Below are 19,773 nucleotides of genomic sequence, written 5' to 3' on the forward strand. Positions count from 1 at the left end.
GGGGACATTCAAGCAACCTTACAGAGAGGCCCACGTGTGTGGAACTGAGGTTTTCTGCCATGTGGATGACCATCCTGGAAGTGAACCATCTAGCTTTAGTCATGTTTTCAGATGACTGCAATGCCAGCCAACACCATGAGGTGACCTTCAAGAGACCCTAAATAAGAGTTACCCAGTTAAGCCGTACCCAAATAACTGACCCATGGAAACTAGAAGATACTGTTTATTTCTTTAAGGTGATATGTCTTGGGGTAATTTATTATGTAGCAATATTTATACAAGGAGAAAGAGCAGAAGAGTATGAGTTTATGAAAAGTAAATGAACTGTTTTAAGGAGAGACTGGACAACAATGTCAAATGTTGTGAAATGGCAAAATATCTCATATTTGGATGACAACAAAACCCAAATAATAATCCTGAATTTCGTTTATATTTGTTGAGTGTGGTGGGGGTGAAAAAAGCAATACCCTGCTATGCTTGGTATACTTGGTTTGAGAAAACTGAAAAATATATATCATTCTTTTGAAGGACATCATTAAAAACACGTTTGGGAAGTCTGTGATACCTCTCAATGGCAATGGATAAATGCTTTACTGTACTTATCTGGACTATCAGTGACCTTCTCATATGGACACACCATGCTATCACTAGACTATGAAACTGTGAAGGGAAGAGAAACCTGCCCCATAATACCTGGAGCATTAGATATGCTGTAGGTGCTCACACAAGTTACCCCGGTCTAAAAAGCAAAAGCCATCTGATGATAGAAGACTCTAAAAATATTTTACCAAAAACAATCACAACTACCACATTTTTGTTGCAACTTATATATTAAAATTATTCTCACCACATCTTATTTTATGCTCACAACAAACCCTGTGAGGTGGGTAGGGGGGTTTATAGAAAGGGAAAATACAGTCATTCCCATTTCCCAAACGAAGGAACTAAGGTATGAGGCTTTGGTTTCTTGGTTAAGGCCACACAAAATATTAATGGTTGCAGGTTTTCTGGTATGAAGTTGAACACTTCTTCCAAAACATCCAGGCAGCATTCACCAGGGACTGTTCATTTAGCAGCCTCTGTCTACAAATACTTCCAAGACAATGCTAACATTACTCTCCACAGCAATCTATAATGTTTTTATGTTTTAATACTGTCCTCTCTGTAGTTAGAATCATGGAATGGGTAAAGATTCTCTGTCTTCTTTCCACTTCAGTTCCTATGCAACGGTACAATTTGAATATCTTCCAAGGCAGTCCCCGTGGGTGGCTAGACAATGCTGCCATTGTTCAAAACATTTGTCACTGGAAAGTGCCTTCAGAGAACCAAAATTCTTCCGAGTAAAAAAACCAGTCTATTGGTTTTTCAGTTATGCTTTGTTTTTCAATTACGAATGGCATCATTAGCTTGATTATCTTCCTTAATCATCAGATTTTTAGCTATTTCCTAAACTTCAATCTATCCTCAGAGACCAAAAGTTTAAAAACACTGGGTATATTCAAACACATTTGTTACAGACTCTGAGAGCATACCATAAAAGCGTTCCAGAAAGGTTAGTAGCAACAGCACCCTTTAAACTGAATACCCCGAGGAAGAAAACCCTCATAAGAAATATATAATAATATTAAAAATAATGGCTTAAGTATAAGTGGAACTTTATATGCTGTGATTAATTTAATCCTCAAAAGAATGTTATGAGGTCAGATAAAGGTTTATTTGTTTAAACATTAAACATTAGCATGTGGTCACACTGGTATAATGTGCTTTTATCACAAAACACAAAAACTAATTCCTAAGACATACGTTGAGAATAGCTAATGCCTCCCCTACAATGGCCACCATGTCCCCAGGGGGTAGGTCTGTAGAGATCTGGCCCTATTTGGTGTTTTTCACACATTTTCAAGCCTGTTAGTAGTTTGTCATCCTCCTATCAGTGTGTATTTTAGTCCCTTTAAAATAGATGCATAGTGTGTGGAATGAAAATAAATATGTTTTTGGCTTCTGACAAATTCAGGTAAGGCATTCCCAATCTCCATGGCTCCAAAAAGACTTCTATTGCACCCATCTGAAGAGGGAGGAAACACACAAAAATTTTTCTAATTTATATGTATCTTTTTTCTCCCATCAGGATCAGCACAAAGAGGTAAGAAATAAAGACTTAACCAAGAATCTATTCTTAAGTAGCAATTTGAAAAGCCAAAATTTGGCACCAGCTAGTTATATCTATCCATCTATATTTTAAAACTTGTCTTTTCTGAAAACTATCTCAGCAAGTGTGATCATCAGCTCCTTATTTTTAACTCCTCCTTCACAGTGGCAAAATCACATAAGACAGCCATGTGAGAACCACTATAACCAAGAGTAAGACCAATAGCTCATCCCAAGTAAGACACTCAGAGTCACGACTCCCAGGACTTCTACCATGACCCTGGGCTTTAAACCATTCTACTACTTCCTGGAGGTCAAATGGCTGAGCCTCATAACCTAGCTCCTTCTTGGCCTTCTCTAGGCTAAAGTAATGTGTGACGCCAGTTTTGTAAACTTCTGTGCGGGTAAGGAAGGGCTGGAAGTTATAGAGTTGGCCCAGAACAAAGTGGGCCACCTCTGTTAGGAAAGCAAAATAGTAGATAAAAGTTAAGGGTAGGCGAACGGATGGGAATGGGTAGCCCAGGCCCTCAACCAAAGGCCGGAAGAACTCAAAGTTGTTCACGGGTCTGCCATCTGAGATGAAGTAGGGTTGCCCAGAGGCAGTGTAGCCTTTGTCAGCTTTCAGGGCCTCTGAGGCCAGAATGTGAGCCTGCACCAAGTTATCCACATGGACAAATTCAACCAGGCTCTTGGGATCCCCGTACACAAACTTGAACAGGCCCCTCTCAATGTAGCTCACTATTCGGGGAAGGTGCCTCTGTTCTCCAGGCCCATAGATGCCAGCTGGCCTCAGAGCACAAGTTCTTAAGACACCATTGCTGCTTTCCAGGGGTGTACCATTGGCTTCCAACACCTTCTTCTCTGCAATAGCTTTGGTCCTAGAGTAGTGATCAGGATGGAGGTGAAGAGGTAGGTAAGGCAGAGATTCATCTCCATTTTTAATAACTTGACCTCCGAAGACGACATTGAAAGTGCTCGTGTAAACTAATCTTGGCACGCCTCTCCTCCTGCAAGCCTGGAGGATGTTGTCTGTGCCCCCCACATTGACAGCTTCGATCAGGGTTCGATTCAGTTGTTCTCGCCCTGACATTCCATAAGAGGCAATGTGGAACACACAAGTGACATCCACACCCTGGAAGGCTTTCTCTACGTCCCAGAGGTGGCGAATGTCTCCATGTATAAATCTGATTCCTTCTGGGATGGTCTGAGCAGGGCTGCTAATGTCAAACAGAATCACATGGACTCCCTTCTGGTTCAGGGCACAGCCTAGGCTGAAATAATAAAAGAGCAAAAATTATATAATATCACTATTAAGCTATACCTAGGAAAAGTGTGTCAACTAACTTACCAAGTCTTCTTGGTCTATTGTGAATTCCTTATTGGGGTAAGTCTTATGCAAATATTAAAAAATGAGAATAAGCCCATCTACTTAAATTACAATGTGATGGTGGCATCTACATGGCACATTTTCCCTCTGTATTCTAGGACCTACCATCCATCCTTTGAAATATTTATGATTCACAACATAACTAAAAGAACTCCTATTATTTTAAATTGGTTTTGGTGATGTGAGTATCTCCCCCCCTACAAATAAATGGGTTTATAAGAATTTTTCTTAACACGGAATTTATCTATAGCTCTCAATTTCAGTATCTGAGCGGTGGGAAAAATAGTTCATTCCTGGCTTAACATTATACAAACAAGTAAAAGTATATATTGTATTAATGTCATAGTTGAAAACTTTTTTTCTGCAACTACCAGTAAAATAATCCCATGGACATATTTTTTAGATGCACTGACCGGAAACCAAAATAGCCAGCTCCTCCTGTAATGAGGACACTTCCCTTCGGAGATTTTTGGGAGTCCATATATAGCAGTCAAAAGAAAACGGGACCTATAAGAAAGAAGTATGCAGTATTATTACTGAGCCAAATGCAAATACGACTGTCCCTAATTCGGTGTTAACAAAAAGGCAGTCAGCTCTAGTGGAAAGAAAAGCTAAGACCTAGGTTCCAGTCATGACCGTGTGAAAGTTAGCCAAGTCCCTCTTCTCTTCACTTCCTGGGCTTCAGATTTCTTCCTATGTATTATGAGGCCAGAAATATCTGCCCTGCCTGCCAGACAACAGTGTGAAGGTTCAATAAGATAATTACCTGGGAGTGCTTTGGACACCACAGAACGCTTTCCAAATATAAGGCATTATTCTTAATCCTTGGACAAAATTAGAGCCTTTTGGAAAAGAATTCATTCAGATTTGGCAGGGAGAAGCGTTTTCTCCCATGCACCAGAAACATCAAGGACAGAACCCTACAGCCAATTTCTAACATCTTTTACTTAAAATAGCACACTTGCAGCATGGTTTAATACTAGTATTTTATTAACTCTATATTTAAAAAATAGGGAGCAAAAATTTCTTTCATCTAGGAAACCACATTCCTCACTTTACCCCCACCCCCACCCGGACATCTTGTAAGTACTGTATGTGGTCAAGGCCTACGGGGATCTCACATCTATATAAAAATAATTATTATTGTATATTGTAAATTATATCTTATAAAAATATTTTCTTAAGGCCCCATTCTGTCAAGAACAAGAGAGAATAAGCAAAAAGTGAGCCACTTGACTCTTTGTACTTAAGAAGAAATGGACAGGCAGGAGGCACGGAGGTTCTCAGATGCACTGGGAACACACACTCACTCACTCACTCAAGTCAGTGGAGACACTGAGAGGTGTGGTTAGGCAGGAGACTGCAAGCAACCAAGAACCATCCCACTTTGACAAGTTAGTCCCTCTGAGCATGTTGCTGCCTTTAAAAAGCGGTGCTGATAATAAGCTCACAAGTTATGAAGACTGAATGGGACAGTATATAAAAACACCCAGCAAAATGCCTGAGAGAATGTAGGTACTCCATGAATGTCAGTTCTCAATTTCCTTTTCTTCAAGCTCTAGACCAGGGGTAGTCAACCTTTTTATACCTACTGCCCACTTCTGTACCTCTGTTAGTAGTAAAATTTTCTAACCGCCCACCCGTTCCACAGTAATGGTGATTTATAAAGTAGGGAAGTAACTTTACTTTATAAAATTTATAAAGCAGAGTTACAGCAAGTTAAAGCATATAATAATAATTACTTACCAAGTACTTTATGTCGGATTTTCGCTAAGTTTGGCAGAATAAATCTTTATAAAACAACTTACTATAGTTAAATCTATCTTTTTATTTATACTTTGGTTGCTCTGCTACCGCCCACCATGAAAGCTGAAATGCCTACGAGTGGGCGGTAGGGACCAGGTTGACTACCACTGGGATAGAGCATGGGGGTTCAATGACCCTATTACACTCCCACAGACCATGACTGGGTTTCTCAAAAGCACAGGCTCTTCTGGCGAAGTGTACTAAGTGGGTCAGATTGCCAGGAAAGCTAATCATATCACTTATGCAGAACTCAGTTGTTATGACAGCTGAGGACAAGATTCAGCAAGCGATTGTCTCAATGGCTTGAGGGTATGCAGAAGAGTGAGAAATGTGAGGAAAACTGAGCAAAATGGTGTGGGGGATGGCTGACGGATTCCAAAGGGCTGACTAAACAATTGCCACAGCTTACAAGAGAAGTCGTGAAAAATGAATGTTCCAGCATCACTTTAATCTACCTAACAGTGACCTTATGATTCTCTTATCTTCTGAGTACAGAACACTCCCTTTTAGATTTGGAGTAGCCATAAAACTAAATGTAGTCATTTCTAGTACGTAATTTAATTGCATGACTTTGTTACAGATGCTGTTTCAAAACACAGTACCTAGACGTCAGTCATTGATTTTTTTAATCCAGATTTCCCACCTTCACCTCCATGACCTGGTGGCATTCTGATTTCTTCTCACACTCTTTGCCTTTACTACTCCACCCTCCAACAACCTGGACTTTCTTTCCTTAAAGACACCGAGCTCACTTGTGCCTTGAAGATCCCTTTCTGTTTCAGCTCAGTGTCATTGCCTGGCTGCATCTTTCTCAATGTTTAGATCTGCCCAAGTGTCATTTACTCAACTCAGAGAGGCTTTTTTGGTTGCCCCATCTAAAATAGTTTCCCTTACCACAAAGGCTGTTTGTTTTCCTCATGGCACATTTCACTATCTAAAGTGATTTGTTTGTATTTTAACCCTTTGAGTAGTACGAATGTTCATGTACCTCTTCGTGCCTCTTGACCATCCAGAGTACAATCGATTTATTTTAAAAATGTGTAAGGCAACATTAAAAAAGGCAAATGTATGTTCTTCCTGTTTCCGTAAATTGGTTATCAAACAAACATGATTTTAAGTTAATAAAACTGTAACTGGAACTATCAATAATTTCACTTTTTGGAAAAAAAACTCACTCCTGGGGGTCAGTGAGCATGAAAAAAACTCAATAGTCAAAGGTTTAACTATTTTCCTCCTTCCAACAGAATGTAAATGCCATGAAAACACAGACCTTTGGCCTTTTTTGCTAATGAGTCCCCACCAGAACCTGGAACATGGTAGATCTGCAACAAATATTTGTTGAGTTTATGGATGACTGTGAACTGTGAAATATATCCAGAGTAGTAAAATGACGGTGGGCACACATCATGCAGGGCCCTGCAGTGTCAGAGTCATTATTATATATGCCAGTTAAGGCTGCCATTTTAATTTAATTTATCTCACATAAAGCTCTGGAATAAAAACATAAAGTTAAATGAGACCGATTTCCTACATCCTAGAGCTATGATGATGGAGAGAGTCTTTTGTTGCAAATATCTAACGTACAAGTCGTAAAGGAGAAATAAGATCGCTGTGATCATGTTGGAACCACTGAGGTGGAGTAGGGAGACTGATTCTGAAGGCCAGATCAGCGAAGACTTCATCCGAGTGAGCGTTAGAGTTGAAATGGGACAGAGGAAGACTCAGGCAGGCTGAGGTGAGGCAGAGTGTTACTACAGGTTGAGGGAACATCATAAATGAATGAAATAGCAACAGGGAAGGCTGATGATGTCGGGCAACTAATATGGCAAGTCTGTGGTGGCTGGTGAAGCAGCCAGTGAGTTAGGGTGGAAAGGTAACCTAGTGTTAGTAGCTTGAAGACCGCTTTGAGTCACTATTGGGGGAGTCTGAATTCTATTCTGTGTAGACAATAGAAAGCCTTTTTAGGTTTACAGAACTGGTATACTAACTTGGTTTTTGCAAAAGATCAAGATTTCCCTGTGTTGGGGAGAGCCTGGAAATAGGTAAGAGTCTATGTAGGAGTGATGATGATCTGGGCTAGAGAGCTGTTGAGGACAAAATGCCAGAGTGAGCACTGAAATTGGGATGAGGGTTGGTAAGCCGCTCACTGAATGAGGCGGCAGCAGGCAGTGTCCAGGTGAAGTCTGAGGAAGGTGTTGTCACTAACTGAAAACACACACAGATTTTACAAATGTTCTGTCTGGTTAACAGAACTTTGGTTAATAGGATACCAGATAACAAAGTTTAAGATCTTCTCAATCTCTCCACAAGAATTCCACTATAAGAAATTCCAAAAATGAAAAAGGCCTCAACAAGTCCAAGTACGAAAATTCCAACAGAAATTTTTCTTAATCTCTATTTATTCTTTGTTTTAAAAACTGCACATTCCAGCCCAGTCGGAAGACCACAGGTCAATCATGGCTCATGTGCACATTAATCATGCTGGGGATGTACAAGTTCAAGTTATTAATGCTTCAGAGTACCTGCCAGGTCTACTCATGCCACTCCTCATTACCTTCCAACAAATTCTAGAATGATCTGAGGCAAGAACTTGCATAACTGACCTGATCAAGAGGGTCAGAAGAGAAAGGCAAGGAGTGAGGAAAATTGATTTAGCAGGCCAAACAGCCATGAAAAGAAGCCTATCCACCAGGTCAGTGAAACCTTTCTAGATTGTAGATTACCAGTTTCAATGGTACCACACAGGAGCTGCTTCCTCCCTTGCTGGCTCCCTACATCAATAGGCACAGAACAACTGCAGCAAATACATTCTGCAGAAAACCACAAGCAATTTCCATAAACACTAAGCCAGAAGGGCTAAAAAGAATGTATTTTCTTCAATCAGCTGCCTGATATTTTTATACTTTGTGCCTTCTGTTTTATTAATTCGTTTCCATCTAATTCCTTCTTGGGGCCGGGCACTCAGACTGGCGTTTGTAATTGCAATTGCTTTACAGTTCTTCCCAAACGTGGCTGTGTTTGTAATTGCTTTTCTCTAGGTGGTGGGGAAGGGTCACATCTGACCCAAGCAGTCACTGCAGGTGATACAGGTTCAAGTTAAATACATGATCAAGAAAAAGGAATCTTAATTACAAACAGGAAAAAAATGAAATTTAAAACCTGTCTGACCTCTTGATAATACAAAGATAAAGTGAGGGTAATAAAGTTGACATCTCACAGGGAAGTTATTAGGAGAAACTCATAAAAATGACTAGGAGTGCTTCAGATTTACAAAGACCTAATTAAATACTAAGGATCAGTAATAAGAACCTTAGATTATGCACCGAGTTCCTTCATCCCTTGAGTTCTAGATGTTACTAACGCTCTGGTATCACAATGCAATATACAAATTTAGGTGCCACTAGAGTATGGAGCAGAGAGGAAAACTGAAGACTGCTTTCTTTAAAATAAAAATGTACTGCCTGACCTGTGGTGGCGCAGTGGATAAAGCGTCGACCTGGAATGCTGAGGCCGCCGGTTCGAAACCCTGGGCTTGCCTGGTCAAGGCACATATGGGAGTTGATGCTTCCAGCTCTTCCCCGCTTCTCTCTCTCTGTCTCTCTCTCCTCTCTAAAAATGAACAAATAAAATAAAAATGTACTGTATTTACTTTAAGGAAGATAAAAATATTCCAGGTAGTTCAACCCTATGATGGTATGTTTTAAATGACTGCCCGAGTACTAATTAGATGCAAAAGGTAACAGTGTTCTCAGGTATTGAGAGTAGTAAGTCGCACCGAGGATAGAGGGTTGGATTGGGACATGGAGGACCCAGGTTCAAAACTTTGAGGTCACCAGCTTGAGCGTGGGCTCACCAGCTTGAGTGAGAGGTCACTGACTTGAATGTGGGATCATAGACATGACCCCAAAGGTCGCTGGCTTGAGCCCAAGGTCACTGACTTGAGCAAGGGGTCACTCACTCTGCTGTGGCTCCCTGGTCAAGGCACATGTGAGAAAGCAATCAATGAACAACTAAGGTGCAGTAATGAAGAATTGATGCTTCTCATCTCTCTTCCTTCCTGTCTGTACCTATTTGTCCCTCTCTCTGTCTCTGTCAATAAATAAATAAATATGCTGTTCAAATTCCATGCATGATCTGAAAATTATGTGTTTATCAAAAAGCAGTCAAAGCAACAAAGATGAAGAAGTAGTTATTGTCTGACCAGGCAGTGGCGCAGTGGATAGAGCACTGTATTGGGATGAAGAGGACACAGGTTCGAAACCCTGAGGTCGCCGGCTTTAGCATGGGCTTACTCGGGTAGAGCAAGGGCGCAGCAGCTTCAGCACAAGGTCACTGTCTTGAGCAAAGGGTCACTTGCTTTGCTATAGCCTCCCCAGTGAAGGCACATATGAGAAAGCAATCAATGAACTAAGGTACTGCAACAAAGAACTGATGTTTCTCATCTCTCTCTTCCTGTCTGTCCCTATCTGCTCCTCTCCTCTCTCTGTCAACAAAAATAAAAACAAGAAGTATTTAGAGATGATAAGAAGGGTAACCCTGACGCAGGTAAAAGGGATATAAACTGCAAAACTAAAGAGGGAGGAAATTATCAAGTGGAAAGTCGATATATTCATAAAACATAAGAGTATTTGAGTATACTATTTTGAAGGTGGCAGGACAGAGTCTAATTCTTGTCACCTTAGGTATACCAAATCTTCTTGTCCAGCTACCCACTCAAACTTTTTACCCAAATATTTATTGCATAAAAGATTCTTGCAATTCTTTACAATGCTTATGACAAAAGTAATTACATAATTTTATAACTGGTATTTCCCATTAGATTTCTAAAGTCCATGCAGGCATAGGCCATTTCTCCAGGAATATCTGCAGGGACAAGGAGTATCTGGCAGATCACAGAACCAGTAAGTCCAAAAGGAACGAGTGCTCTGCAACCTGTTCAAACGCCTCTTTCTGCCATATCTGCAAGGAGTGCTACACTTGTACTTCCCTCTCTAGCTCAGTCTGCCATTTCATCAGATCCAAGTATATAGTATCTTGCTGCCATTTATTAAGCACTTGTGTGCCAGGCATTGTACTAAGCCCCTTCCATGAGTTAGTTCTCCTGATGCTCCTAACAACCCTCTGAGACAAGTACTAATTTGTTAATCCCAAATTTACTGACCTGAGTCGTGTGGGGGCTTTCACAGCTATCATATTCTGCAAACTCACAGGACCTCTCCGTTTCCTGGAGGGGAAGGGTGGAGACGCTCATCCCCTCCCATGAGGTGGAGGTAATGGGGATGCTGGGTGAAGCTTCTCTGGTTGGAAATGAGAAAATCTGGTTCTAGACTTGGATCTCCCATCAATCCCCTGGATGACCCTGGGCAGTCACTGAATCTCTCTGATCCTGTTTCCTCCTTGCTAAAATAAAAATGACAATAACTACAGCTACATTTATTATTTTTTATGAGGTGGAAAGGGGCTTTAAAGACTTACCACTGCAGCCTCAGGAACAATCTTCTGAGGTAGTTATTACAGGGTAGGGCAAAAGTAGGTTTACAGTTATTTGTGTGGAAAATAACACAATAATGAATAAATAATAATATAAGAATAAACTTCTCCACATACTCACAACTGTAAATCTATTTTTGCCTCACCCTGAACTATTCTCAGCTTTTCAGATACAAGGATAAAGGCTCAAAGGTTAAGAACCTTGCCCATACATATATCTGAAGTAAATGAAATCACTATCTTAAAAAGATACCTGCACCCCCATATTCACTGCAGCATTATTCATAATAGCCAAGACATGGAAACAACCTAAGTGTCCTGAACTGTCCACCAGTAGGTGAATGGATAAATAAAAAACACAATGGAATATTATTCGGCCATAAAAAGAAGAAATTCCTGCCATTTATGACAACATGAACAGAACTTGATGACATTATGCTAAGTAAAGTAAGTCAGACCGAGAAAGACAGACACTATGTATCACTTATTTGTGGAGTCTAAAAAAAGTTAAGATCAGAGAAACAGTAGAATAATCACCAGGGTGGGTGGGTTGGGGGGCATAAGGGGATGAGACGTTGATCAAAAGGTACAAACTTTCAGTTATATAAACAGCATAAATTCTAGTGACTACAGTTAGCAATACATGATTTAAAGTTGCCAAGAGATCTTTAAAAGTTCTCATCACCCACAAAAATTCTAATTATGTGAGGTGATGGAGATGTTAACTAACTTTATTGTGATCATTTCACAATATATGCATGTATCAAAACATCACATTGTACAGCTTAAAATTACACAACATTATGTGTCAATTATAGCTCAATAATGCTGGAAGAAAAAAAATCTAAGGAAAAAAAGAAAAGAAAAGAAATTGGCCCACTAATGACACACATCATAAGTGGCTGAGCTGAACCCAGGGTTTGAAGCCAGTTCTGCAGGACTCCCAACTGGATTGGGACAATGCAGTGTTGTTCACTTGGTACTTTCACAATTTCTGTCACAACTGGTACTTCTGGTCTTATTACTTACCTATTGTTTTATTTAAATCTACTAATCTTTTTACAAGAACTACATTCATTTTATTTTATTTAAAATTTATTAATTGATTATTATTATTATTATTATTTTTTGTATTTTTCTGAAGCTGGAAACGGGGAGAGACAATCAGACAGACTCCCGCATGCGCCCGACCGGGATCCACCGGGCACGCCCACCAGGGGCGACGCTCTGCCCACCAGGGGGCGATGCTCTGCCCCTCCGGCCGTTGGTCTGCCGCGACCAGAGCCACTCTAGCGCCTGGGGCAAAGGCCAAGGAGCCATCCCCAGCCCCGGGGCCATCTTTGCTCCAATGGAGCCTCCACTGCGGGAGGGGAAGAGAAAGAGAGGAAGGAGGGGGTGGTGGTGGTGGAGAAGCAAATGGGCGCTTCTCCTATGTGCCCTGGCCGGGAATCGAACCCGGGTCCCCCGCACGCCAGGCCGACGCTCTACCGCTGAGCTAACCAGCCAGGGCCAATTAATTGATTTTTGATAGAGATAGATAGATACATTAATTGTTGTTCTACTTATTTACGCATTTATTGATTGATTCTTGTATGTGCCCTGACCGGGGATCCAACCAGCAACCTTGGCAAATCGGGATGAAAAAAATGCATCTATTTTTAAATGGAAACCTTACACTGCCATTTTAAATGGGAAACCACTATTATTCGTCACAAAGAGAGGGTAATCTTTACCCAAAAAGTGAGATGAAAATGAAAGATATGAATCAAATCTAGCTAGATACAGATGCCTGCTGAAAGCTCTGAGCTTGGGGGATTGCTGTTTTAAAAATCAACAGGAAAAAAAAAGAGAACAGCAGCGGCTCGCCAGCGTTTCAGGCCATACAGACATTCCTGAAAGGCACGCTGAGCCCGACTCCTTGGAATCCTGAAGAACTGAAAAGGGGAGGATTTTCTCGCCCCCCGGTCAGCGTTACTCACTACCGCCTGTGCACCACCTGCCAGGGGGCTCATCCTCCCTGGGCTACCACGCCGCCCAGGCACAGCCAGGGACGCCCTCAGCGGCCCCCGGAGCGCGCTGGAGCCGCGGCGCTCCCGCTAGCTCGGCTCGGGTCCCGCTCAGGGGCTGTCCTCTCGACCCCAGCCCACTCACAGCGGCGGCAGACCACGTCGCGACAGCGAACTACACGAGACCAGGGAGGACAGACCTCAAGTGCCAGGGGCCAGCCCAGCTCGGCGCCTCCGAGCCTTCTGACGGGCCTCTTGAAGCCACTTCCTGACCTCTCTAGGAAGCTTGGCGGTCTTGGCATCTCTATGATGTGCATGTTTCTAGTCCGCTCTCACCTGTGCTGTGGCGGCGGGTTCGTTCCTTGAATCGTCCCGACGTGCCCAACCCCTATATTTCAACTTCGTGGGAGCCCTTACAGAGTCACGTCTACTGATATTCCCACCTCCAGTTTCTGCCTTTAGACTTCCACCTCCATCTCTGAGTGTCTCTCCCTACCGCCCCCGCCCCCGCCCTTGCTGAGCACGATGCTTGATAAATAGGGGCTCAGCTCAATTAGTGTTGATTGCTTGGATGGAAGGATAGGTGGAAAGTGGATGGACCGACAGAGGGGCGATGGATGAGGCTTCCTGGGACTCCTAAATTTTTAAAGTCTCCCTGTTACCTTTTTACGTTTCTATGTATTTATTTCCGAGTTTCTACATTTATGTGTGTCCATATGTTTTCCCGTGTTTCTGATTTTCACAATATTTTTTTCCAGTTTCACTCTGGTCACTGAGCAGGCAAGAAGGCCTAGACTAACCTTTGTTGCTGAAGGACCAAAGACTTAAAAGCCATGTAAACAGGAAGGTTTTCATCCTTTTTCAAAGGTCTTCCTGAGACTCCCATCTTTTGTTTCCTCATTAGGAGTTGGATTCTATGGAAAGTTGCAGGCTCTGTGAATTTGCTTAAAGGTTGCATGTAGGGTGCACATGCGAACACACACACACACACACACATACACACACACACACACTAATTGAACCCTGGCTGGGAAGATTTCATTTTGGTGGTTCAAAGGGTGGAGATTTTGACTTCATATGCTGCTCTTGCTGAATTCAGAATCAAAGAAGCTCATACAAAACATGTCATTTACTGCTGCTTCTATTAAGAACACAAAGTCACAAGGACACTTCAATATAAAAATTAATAAAGGTCATGCTCTGGCCTGGCCTAAAAGCTTGGTTTGTTAGAGCATTGTCCTGAAGCACAGAGGTTACTGGCTTAATCCCCAGTCAGGGCACATACAGGAACAGATTGATGTTCCTTCTCTCTTTCCCTTCCTCTCTCTCTAAAAATCAATAAAATTAAATTATTATTATTATTATTATTATTTACACAGAGACAGAGAGAGAGTCAGAGAGAGGGATAGACAGGAACGGAGAGATGAGAAGCATCAATCATTAGTTTTTTGTTGTGCATTGCGACACCTTAGTTGTTCTTTGATTGCTTTCTCATATGTACCTTGACCGCAGGCCTCCAGTAGACCGAGTAACCCCTTGCTTGAGCCAGCGACCTTGGATCCAAGCTGGTGAGCTTTTGCTCAAACCAGATGAGCCCGCACTTAAGCTGGCGACCTCGGGGTCTCGAACCTGGGTTCTCCGTGTCCCAGTCCGACGCTCTATCCACTGTGCCACTGCCTGGTCAGGCAAAAAATTAAAAAAAAAATTTAATGAAGACCAAAGGAGGAAAGCTAAGTCCCCAGCATTGGCCTCTCTGATCTTGTCCATCTGTCTTGTCCTCAACTGTAATCCAGCCATAGATTTTAGGAGACTGAGATATGGCTATACTAAGTAGTTTTAAGGAACAGCTTTAGCGCTGGCTGTGCACAAAAACTAGAAGAGAGAAAGAGGAAGGCTAGTGAGGTAATTGGGGGACCAGCTACATGCTCTTGAGACCAGTAGTAAAAAAATAAAAGACTCTATGGAGGATGCAATACAGAAGACCAAAGACCGATTTCCCTTGGGGATTTCACCTCCTCCAGGGGATGCCCAGATTTATTGCATGATGAGAGCACATGAAAATAAGTGTGGTAAATTTAACAGTTAATATTCTTGTGCCACCAAGGACTCTTTCAAAATCTAAGTACTTATGTTTTAAAGGAAAATTAGAAACTTTATAATTACCTCCTTAGTTTTTGCTGCAATTTAGTGAAATTTAGTAAAGGTCTGAACAAGAAATCAAAGATAGAAATGACCAGAGAAGGATACTGACCTCAGTGTGAGTTTATATATCAATGCTTATTTGGTTTTATTCTCCCATTAATATGTCCAGAGAGTGGGTACACTGCATGACAGTATGTACAGTCATAATTCCTCACTGGTGTACACTTTGTTCTTTACAAAGTAATTTCACACCTATTGGCTCATTGGATTATTACAAAAATTTACAATGTGGCCTCCAAGGTTCCTGTAGAACGGGAAGGAAGAATTTGGCTTTCCCAACATCCCCATTTAAACCAGGTCTCCTGGAACTCTTGAAATTCATTGTGGTTCTTTGGGTTCCAAGTAATAAAAAATAGCTCTGGCTAATTTAAGTTTTTTTTAAAACAAGGAAGCATTTTTTTTTTCAGAAAGAGTTGAACAATTTTTGTATTTACAGTAAGTAGTGCTAGCTTCTGTAATATGTAGATAAAGCCTGAAATCTCAATGGTTTAGTACAATAAAAGTTTATTTCTCACTCTCATCCTAGTTCAATTTTGTCTTCAGAGAAGGGGAGAGTGGGGAGAGTGGCTGTCCTCCACACAATCACACAGGGACCCAGTTTTCTTTCATTTGTTATGCCATTCTCTTCGACATGTGGCCTCCAAGTTTCCTGGAGAAAGGGAGGCAAGAGCTCGGCTTTCCCCAACATCCCCATTTAAACCAGGTCTTCTGAAACCTTTGAAATTCTCCAGCCGTTTCACGACACTTAGCCCATCTGAAATTATCTTGTATATTACCAGAGTGAAAGCTCTATAAAGGTAGAGACCTGCTTGATTGACTGGTACATCTCCACTTTTATTATAGTGTCTGACATAGAGAATTTAAAAGAATTACTGAATGAATGAGCAAGTGATTAAAGGTTACATCTCTGTTTAATTTACCTCTATTCAAAAACAGATTTGCGGGTGAGACCATTTTTTGGCCCAGGTTATATCAGAAATCACATCTATTATAGTCAGCTATGGCAAGGGGGTGCGTGAACAGCTATTAATGGTTCACTGCTACTATAAACTGAAGCTGTTTCCAGAGAAGGAAAATTATTGCATGCCTGGAGGACACCCTAAAACTTATTCAAAAGTGCTGCTACTCAGAAGTGTGAAGCAGCATCATCCTTACCTGGGAGCTTATTAGAAAGGCAGATCTCTGGTTCCCCTTCAAACTTAACAAGTATCTACAAAATTCTAGCGCAATATGAAATTCTTCAGGCAATTCCAGTGCACAGTAAAGGCTGAAAGATATTGCCCTAAAAGGTGTTTACCACTACTACAACTCCTAAGATGGGTAAGAGATTGCTTGTAGCAATCCTATGCTACACCTGAAAGCCAAACAAGATTAAATGACTTGCCCAAGGTCAGAGAACTAGAAATGGACAGAATTGGAATTAAAAGCCAAGGCCTCTGACTCCAAATCCTTCTATGCTCCATGTTCCTTCCACTCTCCCATTCTATCTTCTGGATAATTCTGTTTTCTTCCATTAGTGAAAAAACTAAAAGGAAGAAATAAATAGAAAAAATAGAGTTACATTTAATTCATGGTTAATGGTTTCAGTAACTGATTTGTTTTAGAAAGGGAGACTAGCATTTATCACTTACAGTGCATTTGATAAAATGTTTCCCCATTACATATTAACAAAATGAATGTTTCTATTTCATTTATTCAGGAATTAAGCATCTTATCATTCTTTTATAATCATTTATAGCAGTGATTCAGAATTATCAAGCATCATATTTGGGTCAATGCTTTTTCTTTTTAAAATTTTTGACACATCTCATTATTATGAGCCATGCCTTTCTCAGTACTGATGAAACTAAATGTTAAAATAGTGCTGATTAAAACTAAATGTTATTTTGAGTGTCTTGGCCAAAGGCTTTCTCATTGGAGATTTCTTAGAAGGACACAAAGAACCTGCTGAGATAATAAAGCTTACCGCTGCCTCTTTTGTTATTTACTATTTTCATAGAATGAAGAGTGTGGATACTAATTATGTTAGTCTGATCTCTTTGGGTTGTAAATCATTGAAATCCATCCCAATATAGGTAAATCAAAGGTAGGAAGAAATGATTGGCTCCTGTAACTGGAAACTTAAAAGGTGGCTTTAGCTTCAGATCCCCAAACATCATCAGAGCTCGGTCTCTCCAGCTCTCAGCTCCCCTTGCTACTGTTTGGCTAGTATTCTAGGTCGATGCTTTATCCACTGCACCACCACAGGTCAGGCTATTGGCTAGTATTCTAACTGTGGCAACAAGATGAGATTCACTGAAGTTAAAGTCAACGACTTCCTAATACCTTGGATCCTTGAGACCAACTATTTTTTTTTCCTATTACTTCCAGCAGAAGTCCCATGGAAGAGTCTGATTGGACAGTCATGGGTCATGTGATCATCAACCAAACATTGTAGCTGGGAGGTAATATATTCTGATTGATGCACCAAACTAGATTAGCTGTACTATTACTTACTTATGTCCTATACATTTTATTTTTTTATTTTTATTTATTTTTTGTATTTTTCTGAAGTGAGAAGCAGGGAAGCAGAGAGACAGACTCCCACATGTTCCCAACTGGGATCCATTCAACAAGTCCACTAAGGGATGATGCTCTGCTCATCTGGCCTGTTGCTCCACTGCAACCAGATTCATTCTAGTGCCTGAGGCAGAGGCCATGGAGCCATCCTCAGCCCCTGGGTCAACTTTTGCTACAATGGAGCCTTGGCTGTGGGAGGAGAAGAGAGAGAGAGAGAGGAAGGAGAAGGATGGAGAAGCAGATGGGTGCTTCTCCTGTGTGCCCTGGCCAGGAATCAACCTGGGACATCCACACACTGGGCTGACACTCTACTGCTGATCCAACTGGTCAGGGCTATCATATACATTTTAGTTAAAAATACTTTTTAATTAAGCAAGAGGCAGGGATGCAGACAGACTCTTGCATGCACCCTGACTGGGATCCACCCAGCAACCTCCCTACATGATGATGCTTTGACCATCTAGGGCCACTGCTTTGTTATTCTGCAACCAAGCTATTTTAGCACCTGAGGCAAAACCACATGCCATCCTCAGTGCCCGGGACCAGCTTGCTTGAACCATTTGAGCCATGATGCAGGGGGAGGAGAGAGAGAGAGAGAGAGAGAGAGAGAGAGAGAGAGAGAGAGAAAGAGAAAGAGAGAGAGAGAGACAGAGAAAGAGAGAGAGAGAGAGAGAGAAAGAGAAAGAGAAAGAGAAAGAGAAAGAGAAAGAGAGAAAGAGAAGAGGGTGGGAGAGAAGCAGATGGTTGCTTCTCCTGTGTGTCCTGACTGGGAATCAAACCCAAAACTTCCACACACCTCTGAGCAAACCGACCAGGGCCTAATTAAAAATTTTAAAAGAATTGTAGAGTCACATGTAACCTTTTGCAAAACTATAGTATATCACAATCACAAATCATATTCATATTCATATCACAAGCCACAGATCATATTCATATTTTCTCAGTTTTACATGTACTCATTTGTGTGTATGTATGTGTTTTACATATTTTGTTCTTTACAATTTTATCACATGTGTAAGTTTGTTTATCATGACACTATGATTTTAAAGTTTGCCTTTCTTTCTTTTTCTCTTTCTTTCTTTCTTTCTTTCTTTCTTTTTCTTTCTTTCTTTCTTCCTTTCTTTCTTCCTTTCTTTTTTCTCTCCTTCTTTTTATAGCAGCTTAGCCTTTATACCAATACAAGACAGATGAACAAAATGTGCCAAGATAAAATAATGTTTTCAAAGGCAGGAGTTACTGAAATGTATCTGAAATAAATTTCACTGGGTTAAAGTCAAGATGTTGGCAGATCGGGTTCCTTCTGTAGACTTTAGAGAAGAATTTGTTTCTTGTCTTGTGCACCTTATGAGTCATATTCTTTGCATTCCTTCTGGCCTGCAAAAAAAATCTTTATTAAATAATAGCATGTATCCCACACACTGGCTGTGCAGCAAGCATCATGTCAAGTTTGAGGCAATGCAATGAAAGTTAAGACGGTCTTAGGAATGACAACCACAATGGTTGTGTTCATCATCCAGCAGGAATTTGTTCTGTTGCCTACTCCCTACTGATGTGCAACAACTAGGATATAAGACACTCACCCCCATGATTACTGGCTCCTCCAGGAGACATCTGCTATGGACCTGCTTCTTTTGAACCCCCTTCAGGAAATGAAGAGCAAACTTCATTAATACTTCCTTTTTATGTGGAGGGAGAGCTTCCTCTCCTTAGGTGGAGGTGATGTAACTCAGAATAAGCTTTGTAAGAAATTCTGTTGATTGGATTTTAAGAGATAACCACTACATTCTAAATTGAGTTTACCCCAAAGCAGATCTTGAGGCAAGAAGTCAAGTGAAAGTAGTTTTTTGGGAAGTGACCTTAGGAAACACCAGTAGGGGAGTGGGGAAATAAGACAGGAAGGAAAAGGAATCCAGCTCTTACCAGGATAACTGGAGCTTACTCCTCCTGGGGAAACTCTGGAACTCAGTGTAAACAACTCTCTGAGTTTTCGCATCTGGAGAGGCAAGGCAGCTCACTATTTACTTACTAACACCCTTTGATTATTTGCTGAGGGTATGTTACAGTGCTAGTATGTGGGTATATTTATTCTCTACTACTTCCAGTCTTCCCATGGCAGAGCAATGCAAAGCAATACAGATACTGGCACTTGGAAGCTGGGTGGGCAGGCATTGATGT

At 41.2% G+C, this 19,773-nt stretch overlaps 1 protein-coding gene across 4 annotated transcripts; it reads right to left on the bottom strand.

The window, feature by feature from the left end:
* Nucleotides 1–255: 255 nt before the first annotated feature.
* On the bottom strand, nucleotides 256–13,240 carry SDR42E1 (short chain dehydrogenase/reductase family 42E, member 1). Of its 4 annotated transcripts, none has more exons than XM_066243559.1 (3): nucleotides 13,174–13,240; nucleotides 3,949–4,042; nucleotides 256–3,419 (listed from the first exon to the last, which is right to left on the bottom strand). In XM_066243559.1, the coding sequence occupies exons 2-3, from the start codon at nucleotides 4,014–4,016 to the stop codon at nucleotides 2,309–2,311; spliced, it is 1,179 nt and encodes a 392-aa protein (XP_066099656.1). In that variant the 5' UTR covers nucleotides 4,017–4,042; nucleotides 13,174–13,240; the 3' UTR covers nucleotides 256–2,308. The 4 variants fall into 4 exon arrangements, with proteins under 4 accessions (XP_066099656.1, XP_066099653.1, XP_066099655.1 ...); XM_066243556.1 differs by lacking the exon at nucleotides 13,174–13,240 and adding an exon at nucleotides 12,983–13,108; XM_066243558.1 differs by lacking the exon at nucleotides 13,174–13,240 and adding an exon at nucleotides 12,811–12,958.
* Between the last annotated feature and the right edge of the window lie 6,533 nt (nucleotides 13,241–19,773).

This window comes from Saccopteryx bilineata, chromosome 9 (assembly GCF_036850765.1).
Source record: "Saccopteryx bilineata isolate mSacBil1 chromosome 9, mSacBil1_pri_phased_curated, whole genome shotgun sequence".
In the NCBI taxonomy this organism is placed as follows: domain Eukaryota; kingdom Metazoa; phylum Chordata; class Mammalia; order Chiroptera; family Emballonuridae; genus Saccopteryx; species Saccopteryx bilineata.

Bases quoted from the DNA above. Each gene is read 5' to 3' on its own strand.
- SDR42E1 (XM_066243559.1), bottom strand. From the start codon at position 4,016: ATGGACTCCCAAAAATCTCCGAAGGGAAGTGTCCTCATTACAGGAGGA. The intron at 3,420-3,948 runs GTCAGTGCATCT...TTATTATTTCAG, and splicing joins GCTGGCTATTTTGGTTTCCG to CCTAGGCTGTGCCCTGAACC.